Raw genomic sequence first — 22,640 nt, forward strand, 5'->3', positions numbered from 1 at the left:
GGAAAAGCTTGTGCGCATATGTATGCACAGGGCCCTACCAAATTCGTGGCCATGAAAAACATGTCACACACTGTGAAAACTGGTCTTCGGTGTACTCTTACCCTATACTATACAGACTTCACAGGGGAGACCCGCATTTCTCAAAGGGGGGTCCCGACCCAAAAGGGGGTTGCAGCAGCATTGCAAGGTTATTTTGGAGCATTGTGATATTGCCACCCTTACTTCTGCACTGCCTTCAGAGCTGGGTGTCGGGACAGTGGTGGCTGCTGGCCAAGGGCTCCGCTCTGAAGGCAACAGCACAGAAGTAAGGGTAGCAATACTATACCAGGCCATCCTTACTTCTGCGCCATTTCTGCTGGCAGCGGCGCTGCCTTCCGAGCTGGGCTCCTGGCCAGCAGCTGTTGCTCTCTGGCCGCCTAGCTCTGAAGGCAGCGCCACCACCAGCAGCACACAGAAGTAAGGGTGGCAAAACCACAACTGCCCTAATATAACCTTGTGACACCCCCCACACACACACACTGTCCCCTCGTGTGTCAGGATCCCTACAAGTACAAGACTGAAGCTTCAGATTTAAATATCTGAATTAATGAAATTTAGGATTTTAAAAATCCTATGACCGTGAAATTGACCAAAATGCACCATGAATTTGGTGGGGCCTTATGCATGTGTAAAGAATCCATGCCTGAATATGCAATCAGTCAGTACAGTCAATGGTGCAGCTTGAACCAAAGACAACCTTCTACCGGAAAAAGCAGGAGCCCCTATCACTTGAAGTGAAAAATGGCATGTTTAACTGCCAGATTGCAGCAGACTGCATAATCTCTGGAATCAGGCACTATGAAGATATGATTGCATGCTTACACACTAGGTAATTTTCCACATGAATGGATTCAGCATATGCAGTATGTGCTTCCACTGAACATTATTCCCTATACAGAAGAGAACATTCACTTTTTTGAACGTCTGGGCCACAGATGCTTGTTTACTAATGGGCTCTGAAAGTGAAACAGAGAAGGGGATAGGTCCAGTGGAGAAGTAGGGAGAGAAAGGGAAAGGAAAAGCCAGGAGAGAGGGGATGGGAAAAGAGAGGGGTGGCAGAAAGCACGATAGGGAGAGAAAGAATGGGATAAACCAGTGGTGGAGAAGAAAAAAAAAAACCCAGGATGGGCCTGATGGGGTGAGAGAGAGACAGAGAAATGGAATAAGGCATTAGGGAGAAAGACAATGGGATGGGGAATATTGAATAAGATGCAGGGATGGGAGAAGGTGAATGAGACAAATGAAGGGTCAAATAGGAATGGAGAGTGAATGACAATAGCTAGACCGAATTTCAGGGAAGAGATCAGAAATGGAAGAGAATGGACACAAGTCCATGTGTATGGGGAGAATGAAGAGGCTGCACTCACAAGTGTTATACTCTGTAAACCTGTTATTCCACACACAGAATGTACAAAAATAATAGAGGGAACAATGGTTGAGATCCAACATCCCTCTGACAGCTCATCTGCACCTAGAGCAAACTGCAGTGCTGATAGACCACCCTAAGAATGTTTTTCTTTTGACAGTTGCTAGATTGGTCCTTCAGAATATTGAATGAGGGTGGTTGTGAGTGTGTCAGGGGATTGACTGTGTGCTCTGTATCAGCAGTATCGCCCAATGGAGATGCTCCAAGTCCAGGGCATAACACCAAGGGTCAGTTATGGTTTGGGGTAGCATCACTCACTCCAGGAGTCTAAAGGCCACTTTGCCTAGCAGGAATTGCCCCAGGTTGTGTTGATCACTGGTTTTGGGGTAAGGGGGAGGAATCCCAGGTTCCAACCCAGGGCTCTTTGAAGCAGTGGACCTTTTACAGGGCCAGGGGCATGATACCCCTAAACACACTCCCTGGGTCACTTCCTACCCTTGTTCCAGTGCCTTTGGCACCATCTTGGGCTGGAATTGTGATCCTGCCTCTGTTTCCTGCTGATCTGTCCCTAAAGTCTCCTCCTCTGGCAATGGCAAGTAAGTCATCATGCGGTCGACAGGCTTCCAGTTGTTTGGCTATAAGGCTGCTGGTGGTTTCTCGGTGGAAGGCTGCTGCACCTGACTGCTCTCTTCTGTGCTCAGCTCAGACTAAGCTGAGTCACTCCCTTTTAAATGCTCCCTCCACTGGGAGCATGCCCAGCAGAGGCAATAGTCAAAATCTAATGGCCCTGTATTGTTTGTCCTGTGCCAGCATCTCTCTGGAATTCTAGTTCAAGATAGAGGATAGAGATCAGCCTTCCAATTAAAATGAAGTTTGCAGTCTGATACAGACACACATGGAATTCATAATCTCACACGGAATGCATACATTGTGCAGATTTCCAAAATCATTCCATAAGGAAGTAAAGGTGTCCGCAGTGGGGATGATGGTGATGCGTCATCTATCCTTAGAAAGTATCAGATGGCAAAGATGATTGCAGCCTAGGGCCTCTTAGATCCAGAGCAGCTCTTTAACTCTTGCCTCACCAATGCGGGGTTGGTACACCGCATCAGAGAGAGAAAAAATGAACTATTTTAGCTGCCCCTTGAATACTTGGCGAGCGTCAATGCTACCCAATTACTAAAGAAGAATTGACTGGTATAGGGGGACTCTTCACGCAGGGATCTTGCCTTTCCTATTAGTCTGCCCCACCTTCTAGCATCTGAACTGGAATCTCTCATTTCTTAAATAGCCTTTAGCTAATCCTACAGATATTGATCAATCACATACATTTGCGTTCTAAGGATAGATGACGCATCACCATCAGCCCCACCACGGACACCTTTATTTCCTTATGGAATGATTTTGGAAATCTGCACAATGTATGAATTGTGTGTGAGATTATGAATTCCATGTGTGTCTGTATCAGACTGCAAACTTCATTTTAATTGGAAGGCTGGTCTCTATCCTCTATCTTGAACTACAATTTCAGAGAGACCCTGGCACAGGACAAACAATACAGGGCCATTAGATTCTGACTATTGCCCATCCAGATGGCAAAGATGATTGCAGCCTAAGGCAACCAGTTTTTCAAGTCTCAACTCGGGAGCCGGGGTGGGGTGGGGTGGGGGGGCGACACGGCAGCCTGGAGGGGAAGGAAGTCACTTTGGCAACAAAGTCATCTGGTAGGGGTCTCATCACATATTGGGGCTGATAGGGGAGTCACCTGAAGGTTTTAAAAAAGGTTTTGCGGCCTTTGTTCTCCAGCTCAAGAGGAGGGAGAACACAGCACCTACAAGCCAGTGAGACAAGGGATGCCACCTACCTTCCTAAACAAAGATGAACTCCAAACAGAAGGGTGAGCTAGTGAGGGGCATTGCCTTTAGGATATTTGTTGTTGTCAAGGTTCCTCCCCCACTCTGAACTCTAGGGTACAGATGTGGGGACCCGCCTGAAAAACCTCCTAAGCTTATCTTTACCAGCTTAGGTCAAAACTTCCCCAAGGTACAAAATATTCCACCCTTTGTCCTTGGATTGGCCGCTATCACCAAACTAATACTGGTTACTGGGGAAGAGCTGTTTGGACGTGTCTTTCCCCCCAAAATACTTCCCAAAACCTTGCACCCCACTTCCTGGACAAGGTTTGGTAAAAAGCCTCACTGATTTGTCTAGGTGACTACAGACCCTTGGATCTGAGAACAATGAAAAAGCATTCAGTTTTCTTACAAGAAGACTTTTAATAAAAATAGAAGTAAATAGAAATAAAGAAATCCCCCCTGTAAAATCAGGATGGTAGATACCTTACAGGGTAATTAGATTCAAAAACAGAGAACCCCTCTAGGCAAAACCTTAAGTTACAAAAGAGATACACAGACAGAAATAGTTATTCTATTCAGCACAATTCTTTTCTCAGCCATTTAAAGAAATCATAATCTAACACATACCTAGCTAGATTACTTACTAAAAGTTCTAAGACTCCATTCTTGGTCTATCCCCGGCAGAAACCAGCATATAGACAGACACACAGACCCTTTGTTTCTCTCCCTCCTCCCAGCTTTTGAAAGTATCTTGTCTCCTCATTGGTCATTTTGGTCAGGTGCCAGCGAGGTTACCTTTAGCTTCTTAACCCTTTACAGGTGAGAGGAGCTTTCCCCTGGCCAGGAGGGATTTCAAAGGGGTTTACCCTTCCCTTTATATTTATGACAGTTGTGTTCTAAATTACCTGTATTCTCTACTGGTTTAATGTGATTGAATCAAAGAGCAATAGTGATAAAATATGTGCAAATCATCAGTCTGTTCTTTGCTTTACAACTACTAGATGACTCATTGAAGTGATAAACCATACCTTTCAATGGGAGTCTGGAAGCTTGTATTCTAAAACTATATGTGGGTCTGAAGAGTCAGCACTGAGCATAGGCAGCAGAACAGTAGGTTTCAGCTCTCAGGATGGGGTGGTAGACAGAGGATCTGGACCCTGAAATGTGCTTAAGACTCCAAAGACAGGGGCAATGGCTGGACTCCATTCAGGTTCCGGAGGCTAAACCACCTGAGAACCCAGCAGATGGTTGCCCCCACAGTAGTCTAGTGTGAGGCCAAGAGATAGTGTTTGAACCTGTGATATCTCAGTTCCCTCCTTGCTGGGCAGGACAGCAGTATCAATTACAAGCAGGTGTATGTTCAAATTTGATGTGGGGCAAATGCTGAATTTGATCTTTGGATAATTGACAGGTCTTTCCATTTAATTAGTGTATTTTTAAAGGGTTGTAAAGGGCTAGGTGTTCTTATTGTACAGTAGTAAAATCAACAAATAAATATGACTGGTACAGTCACTTTCTTCATTTGATACTATTGCCATATTATTTTATGGCAACTAGAGCTGTTGTACTCTGGTATTCAACTTCCAGAACACCCTTGCCACCTCCACGGTTTCCATACAATAAAACCATCAAAACCATGCTCACGGGTACTTGCATTAATAGCAGCACCTGTTTCTTTCCCAGAATAAAAAGGATTTGAAGAGTGAATAAAAAGTTGGAAAAGAAAAAATTACATAAAAATACTGATCCTGCAAAGACTTATACATGTGCTTAACTTTACACACTAAGTACTATTCCTGAACTTCAGTAGAGCTATTCACAGTGCATACAATTTAAAAAGCACATAAGTCCTTGCATGAACAACTTTGTACATTACGTTATGCCTATACATCCTGCAAGTTTACATTTGTTATTTCCTGACTTTTGAATATCTAATAGGACCTTCATGTTCTCCTAATGCAGTGGAACGGATTCATCTTTGTGTTATCCCTGTTTTATGCCAGTGTGACTCTACTAAAATTAAAGTAAACAGTTTTACATCACTGTAAAACTCAAGAAATGCAGTGGAGGATCAGGACCAGTATTTCTGTAATATCCATTTTTTCCTTGAAGAAAAAAGAAATTCCATAACATGGAATTATTTGTCTCCATAATGTGAAGATTGTGGTGCTGCTCTCTCACTCACACAACTAGTTGTATTTACTGGACACTAGTTACCTTCTGCAGACCTTAGTTGTGATGCTTTAACCCAGTGTGAGGGTCTAATCCTGTGTCAGTGAAATCAATGGGAGTCAATCAATCTGATGCCCCAGACTTCCCGTGTGATGTGTATCTAACAACTTCATCTCACTCTGCCTGAGTCCCTGATCTGTAAAATAGGAATAATGGAATTTCCCTACACCACATGGGTGTTTTGGACATGAATACATTAAAAAGATCGGGAGGTGCTCAGATACTTATATGGCCCAAATTACCTTGGTATCTGAGACAGTTTTGCGGGTGTCTTCAGTGGGACTAAAAAAATCAGACCCTCAATAAGGTGTGGGTTTTGATGTCTATCAAGCAGTTTCATTCCTATATTTGAGCCAGTAAGATTGCTCTGTTGCTTTCATTTCATATTTGATTTCAAAGGAACGGGTAAGAGCGACTGTAAGCGATAACCAGAAAGACAACATTTAGAGATAAAATGGCTAGAAAGAATAGTAGTTGTTATTGGCTAAGGCGGTGAATAGTACAGTTTGTCCAAAGCCAGTGTCAAAGGCAGGTATAGATGACGAGCCTGATGTTGGTGCACTTCCCCCTAGAAAGAAATTAGTAGCCACACTCTTCAGTTTTATAATAGAAATAGGAAGAAAATCTTCTAAAACAAGTTATTGGAATATCTCCCACCATCCTTTCCTCTCACTGCCAGACTTCCAGATTTTCCTCTGGTGCTTCTCTGCCTTTTTCCCACATTTGCCTGTTTAAAGATTTGTAGTTTTATTTCAAAACAAAGGAACACACATCAGGTCTGCAGACTTATGGCAGTGATGACTGTGCCTACACTTCTGCTGCAGTTCAGTCAGATTAATGCTGGATTGTGTTGGTTGCTAGAGAGGGTGCTAACTTCTCATAGACAAGGCCTAAGGTTCACTGCCCTCTCCTTATTGCCTGCCTCAAGTGCCTAAACAAGTTAAGTCATACTGTGCTGATGCTGCTAGGTGTATAATTAAAAACCCTATCTGTCTAACAAAGCTCTCAGCTAACGCCTGCTGTTATTATGCAAGAGCACAGAGTTGGCTATTAATGGGTGACATGACAACTCACCCGTCCTGTCCCGATAGCGGGCAGAGCACCATTTCAACATTAAAATTTCTTCCAGCCCTTACCACTTTTAAAGCAACCTACAATTTAGCTTTAAAATAAAATGATCACACCAAGAATTTATTACAGAAGCAGCACAGTCTAGGGGCCAAAGAACTCCATCCTGAGTTCTAGACCCTGGCTCCTCTCCAAATATAATTGGGGCAACTTAGTGTGTGTCTCATTTCCCCCCATCCCCCCTAGTGTTCAAGAGCAGGTGAGAGATCTAGTCCTCTAAAAAGCTTTTTTTAATTAAGTCGGGGGGGGGGAGGGGGAGAAATAGTTAACTGTCTTGCTGATAATGTCTTTTGTTTGTGCTAGTTCCAGATGTGGCTGGGCTTTATGAAGATAGGTAGAGTGAATTTTGGGGTGAAATAAACTCTATATAGAGCCCAACCACTTCATCATGCTCTTTCAGCACAGAGCTCCCCACACAACTAGGGCCAGAGTGCTGTATGACCACACAGCCTTTCTGCCCACTCACTCCAGCTGCTCCTCCAGCCCATAGACTGGAACAAAAGTCCATTCTCTTCTGCAGTGGGCATGTGGACCACTGGATGCGCATAATCATTTGCAGTTCAGTAAAGTTGAAATTCACGGGATAGGAAAATGTCACAATTATATTGCAAACTACAACATGTCAATGTAAAAAAAAAATAGAACTGTAACTTCCTAAAAGTTTCATTACAAACTTGTTAATATCACTTTAATTTATAACTTCTTAGAGTCTAATTATAGGGAGTAAACATGGTGTGGTGGGAGGCTAGAGAAGCAAGTCCTTCTTCCAAAACTTCGTGTTTAATATTGGGTAAGCATTTATCTTGGTATACTCGTTTCCCTTTCACAATACAGGGGAGCTGCGAAACTTAAGTAAGCCTTCAATATAAGTTTCTTGGAGATCCTCAGATAGCTAGTGTTTTAGAAATAAAAAAAACATTATTTCCCCTCACTCAAATAATCATGTAGCCTTCTTATAGTAACTTCCACTGAAAAGTATCCCGATACTGTACAAAAGCTAACCAATGATTTTAAGATACAATAATATGTCCATGTGAGAGAGAGCGTGTGCACAGAATACCCAGGGGGGCCAGTGTAAAGATTTTTTTGGTATGAATCTGTGCTGGCCACATTTATGGATGGCAAAGGCACAAATGAGTTCTAAAGATGATATCAAGAAAATAGCCAAACAATCTTTATATTACACTCTATCATGTCTATAAAATGTGCATGACAGAATGTACTATATGGAGCAGTGTAAAGGTTTCATTGCCTTAAGTACATTTTTTAAATGGCTCTATTTAGATTTTGAAGTTCATACTTCACTTTGATAAATGGAATGTTAGAAGGATGAGCCCCAAGTTTGCGACTGTTTTTGCTTGTCTGGAGGAAGCTGTTAAGTTAACTGAGTAGCAGATGATTAATTTACACTGCAGTGGCTGTCTGTCACCACTGAAAGTTCAACTTTTCCCAAAATTTACCAAGCATAGTGACTGCAGTATAGGGGGAAGAGCATGCAGGGAAAATGGGTAGGGAAGGGAGGGGAAAAACACTATGAAGAATGTGGGGGACTGCCTGTAATAAATATTTCATAGCTGTTTTATATTGTGTTTGCCTGACTGTTGTGTGCAATAGGATTACAAGGGGTTGATTCCGGCAGAGTTGACAGTACACATGTAGGCAAGCAGACAGTAGCTTCTGATAGCCCCATTTCCCAATAGGTAAAGCATCATTCATTTTGCAGGAGTACTTGTGGCACCTTAGACTAACCAATTTATTTGAGCATAAGCTTTCATGAGCTACAGCTCACTTCATCGGATGCATTCAGTGGAAAATACAGTGGGGAGATTTATATACATAGAGAACATGAAACAATGGGTGTTATCATACACACTGTAAGTAGAGTGATCAGGTAAGGTGAGCTATTACCAGCAGGAGAGCTGTGGGGGGAGGAAACCTTTTGTAGTGATAATCAAGGTGGGCCATTTCCAGCAGCTGACAAGAACATCTGAGGAACAGTGGGGGGTTGAGGGTGGGGGGAAAATAGTTTTACTTTGTGTAATGACCCATCCACCCCCAGTCTCTATCCAGTTTGCAAATTAATTCCAATCAGCAGTCTCTCGTTGGAGTTGTTTTTGAAGTTTTTTTGTTGAAGTATTGCCACTTTTAGGTCTGTAATCGAGTGACCAGAGAGATTGAAGTGTTCTCCAACTGGTTTTTGAATGTTATAATTCTTGACGTTTGATTTGTGTCCATTTATTCTTTTACGTAGAGACTGTGCAGTTTGACCAACGTACATGGCAGAGGTGCATTGCTGGCACATGATGGCATACATCACATTGGTAGATGTGCAGGTGAACGAGCCTCTGATGGTGTGGCTGATGTGATTAGCCCCTGTGATGGTGTCTCCTGAATAGATATGTGGACACAGTTGGCAATGGGCTTTGTTGCAAGGATAGGTTCCTGGGTTAGTGGTTCTGTTGTGTGGTATGTGGTTGCTGGTGAGTATTTGCTTCAGATTGGGGGGGCTGTCTGTAAGCAAGGACTGGCCTGTCTCCCAAGATCTGAGAGAGTGATGGGTCGTCCTTCAGGATAGGTTGTAAATCCTTGATGATGCGTTGGAGAGGTTTTAGTTGGGGGCTGAAGGTGATGGCTAGTGGCGTTCTGTTATTTTCTTTGTTGGGCCTGTCCTGTAGTAGGTGACTTCTGGGTACTCTTCTGGCTCTGTCAATTTGTTTCTTCACTTCAGCAGGTGGGTATTGTAGCTGTAAGAATGCTTGATCGAGATCTTGTAGGCGTTTGTCTGCGGGGTTGGAGCAAATGCAATTGTATTGTAGCGCTTGGCTGTAGACAATGGATCGTGTGGTGTGGTCTGGATGAAAGCTGGAGGCATGTAGGTAGGCATAGCGGTCAGTAGGTTTCCGGTATAGGGTGGTGTTTATGTGACCATAGCTTATTAGCACCCCAGTGTCCAGGAAGTGGATCTCTTGTGTGGACTGGTCCAGGCTGAGGTTGATGGTGGGATGGATATTGTTGAAATCATGGTGGAATTCCTCAAGGGCTTCTTATTCATGGGTCCAGATGATGAAGATGTCATCAATATAGCACGAGTAGGGGCATTAGGGGATGAGAGCTGAGGAAGCATTGTTCTAAGCCAGCCATAAAAATGTTGGTACCCATGGCAGTGCCACTGATTTGAAGGTATACATTGTCCCCAAATGTGAAATAGTTATGGGTGAGGACAAAGTCAAAGTTCAGCCACCAGGTTTGCCATGACATTATCGAGGATACTGTTCCTGACGGCTTGTAGTCCATCTTTGTGTGGAATGTTAGTGTAGAGGGCTTCTACATCCATAGTGGCCAGGATGGTATTTTCAGGAAGATCACCAATGGATTGTAGTTTCCTCAGGAAGTCAGTGGTATCTCGAAGATAGCTGGGAGTGCTGGTAGCGTAAAGCCTGTTCTCTGTGTATATAAATCTCCCCACTGTATTTTCCACTGAATGCATCTGATGAAGTGAACTGTAGCTCACGAAAGCTTATGCTCAAATAAATCGGTTAGTCTCTAAGTTGCCACAAGTACTCCTTTTCTTTTTGTGAATACAGACTAACATGGCTGCTACTCTGAGACCGGTCGTTCATTTTGAAGGTGAACCTCTGACGCAGCAACAATTTAATTCTACACAAAATAAGCCATTATTTTAAAACCAATGTTTTGCAATCAACTTTAATCTATTTGCTAAAATGATACACACTGGTTTTCCTACCTGTGACTGTGGATGAGTGCGTTGAAAGCCAATCCATCAGACCAGCTACTGGTGAAATTGGTAACATTGACCTGTGGGTAATTGCGAGTTGACTGGCGGACCCAGCTCAATAAGATCTTTTCACTATTTGTCTGTTGCAACCCAGCCATGATGTTTTTCATTACATCTTTGACCTGTATTAGGAGACAGAATTTCATCAATGGCTGAATTTATTCAAAGCAAATGCTTTTCCTGACCCAAATAAGCACCAATTCTCTTATCCTTTACCTTGAAGTGATAACGAATGGGGTCTCATAAATAAATGAGATATAATTGACACCATTGTATAAAAGGAGCAGGGAAGTCTGACTTTGCTAAAGGGACCAGTTTTGACCTGTCTTCTTTGCTTGTGTATTGAATATATTCACTGCTACAAACAACTACAAGTCCAGTTACCTGATATAAAAGGTACATTTTGGAAGTATGTTTTGCCTGGGATCATCCGGGGAGAGAGTTTATTTGACATGAGTTTTTTTTTTCCCTTCAACGTTTTCTTTCTTGATAGGATAAGTACAAAGGTAGGTAAGTCAATGAGGTTCATAAATGAGAGCTAAGTGTGTCCACTAGGTACAGAACAGTACCTTCTACTAGAATATAAAAGGTTATATATATATACACACTCACACATACATACATATACACACACACACACAGGAGAGACGGAACACATCCATTTAAGCAGTTTTGTACAGGTTTTGTTTTCATGAGTGAGTGAGTTTAAGTACATTAATTATGAATTGCTAACCATGTTCCACTCTGATCAGAGGGACAGATATCCAGGCCTTCCACTGTAATGAAAATTTTGAGAGCTTCCCAAAAGGACAACACTCAGTCTGATACTTTTTCAAGCTGAGAACACTTATGCATTTCCTACCCACATTCATTACTAGTTACCTTAACAGTAAGTTCTATTAAGCAGAGCCCAACTTTGGGTTATGTGGTCTTTTAGAGGAGGTTTTTGTTTTTAAATCAATGTAGCCTCTATTCTACTATGTTTCCAACCAGTATTAAGTATCTACTAGGATAAAGGACTAAATATCCAAATTGGATATTTATAACTTGTCCAATTATCCACATATTGTTTCATTCTGTACTCTTCATCAAGAAATAGCCACTGAAGAGTAATTTTTAGATTTGAAGCATTTAGCATGCATTGTCACCTCCAACATGAATCTGCCTCAATTTCGGGGAGTGTAAAAAAAAAAAAAAGAGACATCCAATAGTTAGCATTTCATAAACATGCTAAATAACTAAAGACACAAAAGTTCTACAGTAATTCTGTATAAACACATCAGGTGCTATTTTATTATTCTTCCCCTGACATACTTCAGTCTGGATTCAATCTATCTGCAAGATATCACATTTCCCTTAAACTTAATATTTCTTTTCCAAGTTAATCATCAGTTAGTCGAAATTTTTGAAAATATTTTAAAAAACAGAAAATTCTTTGTGCTACATCTCTGTAAAATGACTTGTACAACTGATATTATATATTGTTTATGGGAGTTTATGCCGATGCATGTGAACTTAGAAAAGATGCATTAGAGGAAAAAAGTGCAAACACTATTTAGTGATCGGAAACTTTTGTGATAAGGTTCTGATATTTTTTTTCCACCTGGAGAAAGGAGCCAGTGAATGTGAGGGACAGCAGGGACAAAAGGGTAACAGATAAGATAACCAAACATATCCAGATTTGTTACTCAAACAGGGAGGATTTGTTCTTACATGTTTTATGCAATGGGAATAGACAGAGCTTAGAGAAAAACATGAATTTCTGAGTGAAGCTACTCATTTTTCCATGCCTCTGGGATACATACTGCCCGAGGGGTGCACATCACATGTGATGAGGATTTTTCCCCCTAATCAGACAGTTTACAGAAAAATGTAACTGGTTGAGTTAAACCAGTGAAAACTCATGACAACATCAATTTAAAACATCTTTTACTGCTTAGCTTGTCCTGTAATTTTATAGTAATAAACTAGACAAATATAAGCCAAGTTTAAAGTGATTTAAGAGTGTCCATACACAAAGTTGCACCAGTTTAACTAAATACATTTAAACATCACACCTTTAGTTAACTAAGTGCAATTTTGTATTGACAACAAAGAGAACATCAGATTCACCCTGCCATAAAAGATGAAATGTTGCAAAAGCAGCCACATGCAAAAGGGTAGATTGGCTATTACTTAACGTTCAGTCTAACTGCTGCTGAATAAAACAAGATTAACTCTGTAATAGGGACAAATGTGAGTTTAAGTTGTAACTTTGAAATTCTTCTTGTTACTTGACAAGATGCTGACATGTATTTCAAGGTGTCCTTATACTGAGAACCGATTCACGATGAACATTGTGTTGTAGGATGTTGGTTTGGGCACCAAGGGGAGATGTGAACTTCGGTATCAGCGTACGTACACACCAAAAGCAAAATATCAGGCTCTCTTGCAGACTGTGACAAAACTCCCAGTGACTTCTATCTGATCAAGATTTTACACATGGAATCATTTTAACCCACCACATGTGGCAGCGTTCTTTTTGCTGATTAACATTACTTTGCCAGCGATTAAAAGGTACCACTTACGTTAACTTTATTTTAGAATAATCAAAGGTAATGGAATTAAGTATAGCTCATATGTATATAACAATCTTGAGAGGTCCATTTAAACTAATCTCTAAAATCCTTGGGCCAGATTCTCTGTGGCCTTGCAGCTTAGATAGTTGGTTATACTAGTAGATCAAATGAGAATGGCAACATTTTACACTCACGCACTCTGCACTGCTGTAAATGGTTACACAAGGTGCATGGAAACAAACAAAAAAAAATCAGCCTTGTGCAGTTTAATCTGATTTATACCTGTACCAGGATCTTGTGAGCTTTTAGCACATCGCTGTGACAGTCTACACCATTATGTTCACCACTTTTAAAAGACTGATAAATATTGTACAAAGTATGCCCTGTGAAGTATCATTTGAAAACTCATGATCTGCTGAACATTATTGCTCTGGTAAAATCAGTGTGGCAACATATGTAAAGATTCTACCGTATAACACTGCTGTAACATGTTCAAAAGTTAGAATGGCAGGCCCAAACCTGTTTTTCAGATACAAAGACAGATCAAAGTCAAGTGGGCTATCACTTAGTTAAGTGGCCATTCTCTGGCAGATGGGAGGTATGATGATGAAATGTAATTTGTTTTATGACATCCACAAGAGACAGTTTTTTCACCATGACTAAGCAATGATGTTTCTAGCACAAGAAACTGAATTATAAAGAGAGGAGAAAAACACTTGACTGCCTTCATCTCACTCATGAGATCATCAACTCTTAAAGAACTGAACTGGGGCAGGGGATGAGTCCTGGCTGGGAGGCTTTTCAGTCAGTACAGACTGCTGTAAGCTTATGATGAGAAAAATCTTTTGCTTTTAAAGTCACTTAAATGCTTGTTAAGCATTTATCTTTTTGTTACTTTTATAACCAATCCTGACTTTTATGCCTTGTTACTTTTAGTCACTTGAAATCTTTCCTTTTTCTTTCTGTAGTTAATAAACTTAAGTATTGTTTTATCTTAAAAAGTGTGTTTGGACTGAAGTGTGTGGTAAACTCCATTTGGTATAACATGGCTGGGGCATTTCATTTTCCTTTGAAGAAATGGACTTCCCACAAGCTTGCATTGTCCAGTACAGTGCTGGGCAGTCCAAGATGCCCATTTTTCGGGGACAAGGCTGGGACAGATAATTTACTGGTGTTGCCCTGTATGTAGTTCATGAATGGCTGGCAGAGCATTCATGCAAAATCACTCCCAACTATTTTACAAGTCACAGGCAGTATCTGAACAGGCTAGGTCAGTGGTCCCCAACCTTTCTGAGGTAATAGCATATTCCTATTCCCAGAAGACTGTGGCGGATGCCAAACACCCCACCGCCAAAATGCCGCCAAGAAGCGGCAAAAAGCGTTGCCGCCAAAACGCCGCTGAGAAACGGCAACATTTCTCGGTGGCATTTCAGTGGCCTGTTCTCCGGCGGCTGCACTCGGCGGCGGCATTTCGGCAGCCGGGCGGGCACCGCATTGGGGACCCCTGGGCTAGGAGTTTACGTTCATACAGCAAAGCAGTGTAAAAGGTACCCCAGTTAGGAGAACTGAGGGGACACAGCTGTTCAACAGTCCAGACTGTACCCTGGGGAATGTCACATCCACAATGTGGGCAAGCACCACAACAGTGTGGATTTGTATATTTGAGAAATATTAGACAAGACATTGGTCTCCTTCAGGTCAGAAGATCTGCACCTCTATGAAAAGATTTGTGTTGTTTTACCCTTGAATCCACAAGCTAAAGAAACAGGAAAAAAATGCCCTTTCAACTGGGCACATGTGGATTCCAGCTTTAAAATGCATGTACAATACTATCCCTGGCAAAACGAGCAGGAGCTCTGAATTAATCCAGAAATATGGAAATTTAATATTTTTATTCACTAGTTTATATTAGCACATACATCTTGCATTTTATTTGATAATCATATTTTGTTTACATTCAGGATTCTACAATCCGATATCTTCCTTAGAATCACACCACCACTTACAGGGATTTTTCATCCCATTAACATATGGAGGATATATATACTCTATCTTCATTAGCCTAATGGAAAAGCGACCTGCATAATTTTTTAATATGTCACAGCAAGAGAAGATCTAGGTGGCCAAGAAAAGATGATAAAGTTTGTTTAAGCTATCCCAAAACAAAAATTAAGTCCTTGACATTTGAAATAACTCAGTCTTCAAATCATCCAATTCATTTGAAGCAAAGTGGTTAAGAGTCCCACCTCCCTGCCTCAATTGCTGTGATGAATCTTATATGACTAAATGCAAATATCAATATTATTTATATAGCACCATAGTTCTTCATGGCCATTTGTAGACATAAGGCTACAAGGAGGATTTTAAATTAGATGATTAACATAACGCAAAGGGACTACAAACCATGGAGAGAGGAAGTTGAGGGAAAACAGCAGAAAAGGGGAAATAAACCTGCTCTCAGAAAAGCATTATTTACAAGGATTCAGGAAAAGTATTTTGGTTCTATGTTATGCTATTTTGTGTGTGTTTGAATATAATCATAGATTATGGAGGACATCAGAGGTAAGAACAACAATAAAAACAAAATAAGAAGAAGTTTTTGGAAGGGATTTCATTTCCTGAGCAAGCTCAAAGGAAAGCTAGACAAAGGTCAACATAAAGCTCATGTAACAGAAGCGAATATACTAAATCTAATATAATGTGAATTTAGGGCTGCACATGTAACTAAAACCACGTTAGTGGCACTGATGAATCATCTCCCGCTGTCAGTAGCGGACCTCCATTCTCATCTTCCTAGATCTTTCTGTAGCATTTGACCCTGTCAGCCATAGGACACCTGAGAGAGGCAGCATGAATCAAGGGTAAGGCACTAAAATTGTTTAAATCCTTCTGGAAGCAGTGATGGGAAACTCCACCTGACATACTAGACCTCCCACTTGTGGAGTTCCAATAAGGATCAATTTTCTCTCCAGTCCTATTCAATATCTCAAAGCCGCTGAAGCTGGGCAAAGTTTTTCAGACAAACTAACCCCCCCACACACACATCCATCCACCACCAACTAAAAATGAAGATTTGGGCTACCAAACTGAAAAATTGGTTGGTTGGTTACACAACTGTACGGTTCACATAGTGGCTGTATTGTCAGACAACATGAGCTCAAGTTCCAGCAATATGCAAACACATGAATCTACCTGTCCTTCATTACATATACTCATACCACCACCAAGATGGCCCACAGTAATTAAGGGCCATCACAAATCTCACCACTTTTTGCTCTAAGTGCAAGGTGCATTTCTTTGATTTCCCTTCTCTAACAAAGATTTGGCAAATTATAGATGTATATCTCTTTCTCTCTCTAAATATATACAGCCCCCCAGCCTGAAGCAAATACTCTCCAGCAACCACACACCACCCCACACACACGCACACACAAACAAACCCAGGAACATATCCTTGTAACAAAGCCAGATGCCAACTCTGTCCACATATTTATTCAAGGGACACCATCATAGGACCTAATCACATTAGCCACACCATCAGGGGCTCGTTCACCTGCACATCTACCAATGTGATATATGCCATCATGTGCCAGCAATGCCCCTCTGCCATGTACATTGGCCAAACTGGACAGTCTCTAAGTAAAAGAATAAATGGACACAAATTGGACATCAGGAACCGTAACATTCAAGAACTGGTAGGAGAACACTTCAACCTCTCTGGCCACTCAGTAAAAGATTTAAGGGTGGCAATTTTTCAACAGGAAAGCTTCAGAAACAGACTCCAATGAGAAACTGCTGAGCTTGAATTAATATGCAAACTAGCTACCATTAACTTGGGTTTGAATAGAGACTGGGAGTGGCTGGGTCATTACACATATTGAATCTATTTTCCGAAGTTAAGTATCCTCACACCTTCTTGTCAGCTGTCTAAATGGGCCATCTTGATTTTCACTACAAAAGTTTTTTTCTCCTGCTGATAACAGCTCATCTTAACTAATTAGCCTCTTACAGTTTGTATGGCAACTTCCACTTTCTCTGTGTATATCTATCTTACTATATGTTCCATTCTATGCATCCGATGAAGTAGGCTGTAACTCACAAAAGCTTATGCTCTAATAAATTTGTTAGTCTGTATCTGCAAAAAGAAGAACAGGAGTACTTGTAGCACCTTAGAGATTAACACAGCTGCTACTCTGAAACCTCTAAATAATATTTTATATATATTTTACACATATACATACATACACACACACACTTCAAAACCAAATACTGCACATAATTCTCCCTCTGGGAAGAGGATGTGAGAATGAACACATGATAGAGGCAGTGGCTGTAGGGTAGCAGAGATGCAGTTAAACCCAGAACTGTGGTAATCATGATCCAGCAATGAGTTGCTTTTGTTCTTGCCTTTAAAAATGTGAGCAGCCCCAACAGACCTTCTCACATGTACCACAATTTGTAAGATCAGGGCCTATATTTGTAGGCTGAAGACCACCAAGCTAAGTAATTGCACATCAGAAGAATTTTTTTAAAACCTTTCATAAGTAATATTTTCATTTTTCCCTCAATCCAGTGCAGTCTGCCAACTACCTGGAACAGTGACTGTACTCTAATAATTTTCAAATGCTATCCTGAACATATTTCAGACTACAAGAAATATTTTTCTATAGCCATAATCTTCAATTTCTTGAAGAAACTCCTGGTGGCCTCAGGAGTAGGAGGACAGATGTCAGTTAAAAGAAAATACAAAATCCTTCAAAATAGGAGGCACTCTTTGCCCAGTAGTTCCTCGTGACTTAATTGAATAGTTAGGATTTCATATCAATTGTTGCAGTGCACATAACTCTGTACTGTTGCATACAGATCATTAATCCAATTGTTCAAGGAGATGCACACAGGCCCATGCCCAGTCCCAACAACTCTAAGAGACTTCGGGTTGCCTTCAGGAGTCTCTTTAAGAATCCTCTTTCTGAACACGATTTGTTTTCTCAGAAGAGTTATAATGATTTTTTGCTGTGGTTTAAGCTTTGTAAAGTAGGCTTGTTGGGGGTTTTGTTTTGTTTTTTTGCAGGGGCCAAGGGGGTCACTCTGAAACTGGAAGTTGGTTAAAGTTAGTTTAAAAAAAATGCACAGAGTTTATAATATGCAGTCTTTTTTTTTTGTTATTGACAGAGGCTTTCTCTACCAGAGAGAAATAGCTGAGACATTAAAAGGTGTTATTTTACTTTTTTTTTTTTTTTAAAATACTTAATGTGGGCCTGAGACTAGGAGTAGAGTTGTGACCACAATCACATGGAAAAGGGGGAAACCTGAGAAAGGACTGGAACTTCAAAGAAAGAGATACTGTAACAGATTCAGAACCACACACATTAAGAGCTTTAGTCAAAAGCAAACACTGCAGCAGTATAGTGTAAATGAGAGAAAATTCTAGTGAGACTCTGGAGAGTAGAATAAGACAAGAAAGGACAGAAATACTATGTACAATACTGAGGTACCTTTGAAAGTCTTTCTTCACTCTGGGCTGATTTACCTGGACTATGCTTTCACCTGAAGACTCTGACTAAGAACTTCCACAGCAGCCTACTCACACCCCGTGGTTCCAACTACCAGATTGATCTCTCTCAACTCTCCTCTAAGGTCCAGGTGTCTATTAAGCTATTTAATTGCCACCCACCCACTTAGATAATTAACTCAGGTGGATGTGGGTTGGTTCATTCTCCTCAGCAGAGCCTGCCACAACTAGGCTGGTCTCTACCTCCCCTAAAAGGCCAGCACCCATGATATACACATTTTTGTCAGTAGTTTACAGTACTTCAGCCAAGCATTTCACCTCTGAGGCTCTTTCCAGTTTCCACTCCCTAAATTGCAAATAAATTAAAAAGAAGTTATTGGGGAACACACCCACCATCCCAGTATAGACCGTTAGCAGACAATTTGGGGAATCCTAGCTCTCTATTGAGATTTTCTTCAATAGCAAACTGCCACATTTCCAGATATTTAGTTATAAGAATAATCTGCAAGGGACACAACTTTGCCACAAAACTAAGGCCTGTTTAGTTGTTTATAACTTGCATGTACCCCAGCCTGCTTTGCTTTCTTAAGTGACTGAAAATCCCCCTTTAGTCCTGATAAAAATGTAACACAATAGCCATCTAGTTATAAATATATTAAAATAAAGGACGAGGAACAAATTTCTCAGTCATATAGGTCACCCTGAGACCTGAAAAAAAGCCCAATAAAAACCAGAGTGTTTCTCCACAGAGTTCTTAATCATCTGCTTTTCCTGTGCCAGTCCTACAAAGGACACAGGTTGCCCTGACAGTGCCAGGCTCACAGCAACTTTATGCAGGTGTGTTTGTTTAAAGGGAGAACAGCCCAAATTAAAAGCTAGCTTTACTCAAGGTTTTCTTATCCATCAGCGCTCTGTTGTTGCACATTAATGCCTTCCTGCCAGTCCTTCTTTAAATTGTCATAACATCTGTCCTTCTGCCCTTTGATAAGAGAAAATAAATGAGAACTAAATTCTGGCCAGTTTAGAAGAGAAAGAAGAGAGAACGCGAAAGAGCCAAACCTATTTGCTGAGAGGAAGTTGTGAAAATGGGAACTCTTAGCTCAGATCCTACAAACACACACACATACTTAGTGTTACACAAGAGTAGTCCTATTGAATTCAGTGGCATTATCACATATGTAAAGTTAAGTGCATGCACAAGTGTTTGCAGGATTGGAGACTGCTAGTACCTTAAAGCCCCACCCCAATCATACTCTTTCATTTATCTCTCATGTTTCTGTGCATTTTAAAGAGCTACTTTCAAATGAAGCAGCATAACAATTGTTCAAACCATACATCATTGATGCAAGAAACCACAGCTTTTGCATAAGATTGGATAGCAATTTACAGATGCTAGTTCATCTTTAGTTCCTACCAGGAAACCAAAGCATAGACAATGAGTTTATCCTCACAATGAATGTATTCTATGACACTAGTGAAAGAGGATCCGATCCAGAGTGAAAAGGAAAATCAAACTAATCTTCTCAGAGTCAACAGAGAAAATGAAATAGCGGTTCCAAATCTGAGCAACTCACATATGCAACAACACATTAAGTATGTTATTGGACAAGTTTCCCCTGGTGTAACTCAACTGAAATCAATGGAATTGTACTAAGAATACATCTGAAACCTTTACATCAGTTTGCAAACTCCCTCTGATCTGAATAGTTCACATTATGTACGCTAAGAGAATCAGAGCAACATGGAGGGTACAGAGATTGTCTGCAGAGAAAGGAGAGTTATTGGTTGGAGAAACAAAGAAAATCCCAGGGACCCAGTTCTTCCTTGCAGAATATCCTGAGGGGAAAGAATGAGACTCCTGCAGAGCACAGCACAAAAACTGTGGACCAACAGCATACATCCTGAGTCCAGCTCCAGACATCCATTAACGCTGGTGGATATTGTTACTGTTTCTTATTTTATGATGGGGAGAGTATTTTATGATGGGCCCAGATGGGTAGCTACATTTGAATTTGCACTAACCAAGCAGTTACTGTAAGATCAGACATGTGGCTGAGTATCCATACATATTATGCCAGGCAATTAATACGTGTGTTTTCTGTACATACACACACACACCATGAGAGGAATGCTGGAAATGTGAGAGCCCAGGAAGAAAAAATAATAATAAATAACTAGCAGCAAAGACTTCCATAACTCAAAACAATCTGGAGGCAAAAGACAGTATATGAGTCTGCAAAAAAGCACACTCACATCTATCTGTAGTTTATATACATTAAAACATATATTGCTCAATTTTTTGCAAGAAGTTCTCACAGTTGCATATACTCCAGTGCTCACACTCCCATTTCGGATTCAGCACTTTACATCCTTCAAAGCAATGAGTAATCCCACCAGCTGAACTAAGTAAGAGAGTATGGAAGTGAAGGATAGGAGTGAATCAAAACAACACATTTTCAGGCCTCTCCTGCAAGAAACCACTGTCCCCTTTTCTGTGAATTTATGTGTCGGTGAGGATGGTAAATGATTGTCCTTTTTGAGTGTGTGTTTGAGTATTATTAGCATTGTTTTTCATGTTGCAATGGGCCAATCTTGCTTATCTTTTGGCAGAATGCTAAAATGCCCTGACTGGTTGTGTGTGTGTGTGTGTAAACGCCCCCCTGGCCGATACCCTGAGAGCGAAGGGCTACAAGGTGCAGATGGATGCCCGGATCGTCGAAGCCCTGGGCGCTTGGGACCCCTGCAACGAGCGTGTGCTGCGGACCTGTGGGATTGGTCGATGCTACGCATGGCTCATGCGGCGCCTCATGGTCTCGGACACCATCCGATGGTCCAGGGACATCTACATCAAACACATCACTGGCCACCAACAGTACCAGGAGGTGTCAGCCGGTACGACATCGTGCATCAACTATGGGAAAGGGACTGAGAGGCTTTTTCCATTGGACCATATGAACTGGAACCATAAACTCACTGAACATTAAATCCCACCAAATGAGGGTAAATCCATCCTCATCATCGTATCCACTCATTATACTCCACACCTGAACATAGCCATTATATGAACAACATACCCCCATATCTCAATGTCTGTACTTTGACCCATTAAACTTTTACCCCCAATCGGGGAGATTGCAGATTATGTATTCCTTACGCCACCCACTCATAAACCGAATTTCGCAACCCTTGATAATATGTACCTTATTCCCTGATAACCAGAAACTTCTATGCTTAAACTCTGTACCGTTTTCTTTTTACTTCAACATCACCTTAATACTTAGTAGGAATCCTTACCCCACTGTCAAAGGAGCACATACACCCTAAACTAGTGTCAAGCCCTTCCTGGAATATAGCTTTAATGGTATCTCAAAAATGGTTAACATCATCCTCAGCTTCCTAGCTAAGCATATTTGTCTCTGTGGTCTCCTTGCATGATCTGCTCCGTGCTCATTCCCTCTCTCTCTAGAGGGCAAGGCCTATTTCCCTTATGCCCCATGGGAGCAAATGGGTCACATATGCCTCAAGGAGTTATTAAAACTTCAGCAGCTTTTTGCAGGGTTCTAACAACATCTGTGACTGGGTGGGTCAATGGTATTAAAAAAACCCAGCAAATGTATGATGACTTTAGTATTTAACTGTAAAAGAAAAACAAAAAAGTCATTCTTCCTCAGTTATTAAAAAGGTGAACAACTCTTCCACATTAGTTTTGTCTACTGATTTTGCTTTGTAATAATTTTATTATGTATTCACTTCCAACAACTTACAGTAAAATTAGAAAAGCTGCTATTAATGCTCCATAACCTATTTTATAATCTGCTGATTCTTAATGTCCCAGATAATATGCAAACAAACTATCGTCAGTTTTGCTAATTTAAAAAAAATGAGAGCTTGGTAGATGTCCATATTTTGTTTGAAATGCCTATGTTGTTGTATAGGTTGTGGGTGGGTAACAATATGCAAGGATCTTGTAACAGACATTTCGGAGAGAACCTTCAACAGTATCCCTCACCTGCCAGTGGAGAATTATACTCCAGATCAATCCAAGGGTCAGTTTATGATTTCCATCCACTATGTCTGTGCTTCCAATATTCACCAAATCAACCTATTGGAGAAATGCAAAATAAGTACTGTATGAAAAAGTATTTGGATACTC

The 22,640-nt window shown here is 40.9% G+C and overlaps 1 protein-coding gene across 2 annotated transcripts in view; it reads right to left on the reverse strand.

Annotated features, from left to right (window-relative positions):
- Positions 1-22,640, reverse strand: part of DMD (dystrophin) — a gene marked incomplete at both ends in the record, with an annotated part of 1,846,964 nt that overhangs the window by 1,479,066 nt on the left and 345,258 nt on the right. For both annotated transcript variants that reach the window (XM_084636024.1, XM_084636023.1), the window contains 2 exons: positions 10,367-10,539; positions 22,497-22,589. In XM_084636024.1, coding sequence (XP_084492150.1) covers positions 10,367-10,539; positions 22,497-22,589 — 266 coding nt within the window. The remainder of the gene's footprint in view (positions 1-10,366; positions 10,540-22,496; positions 22,590-22,640) is intronic.

Source organism: Lepidochelys olivacea (assembly GCF_965140295.1).
Source record: "Lepidochelys olivacea isolate rLepOli2 genome assembly, chromosome: 1".
Taxonomy (NCBI): Eukaryota; Metazoa; Chordata; order Testudines; family Cheloniidae; genus Lepidochelys; species Lepidochelys olivacea.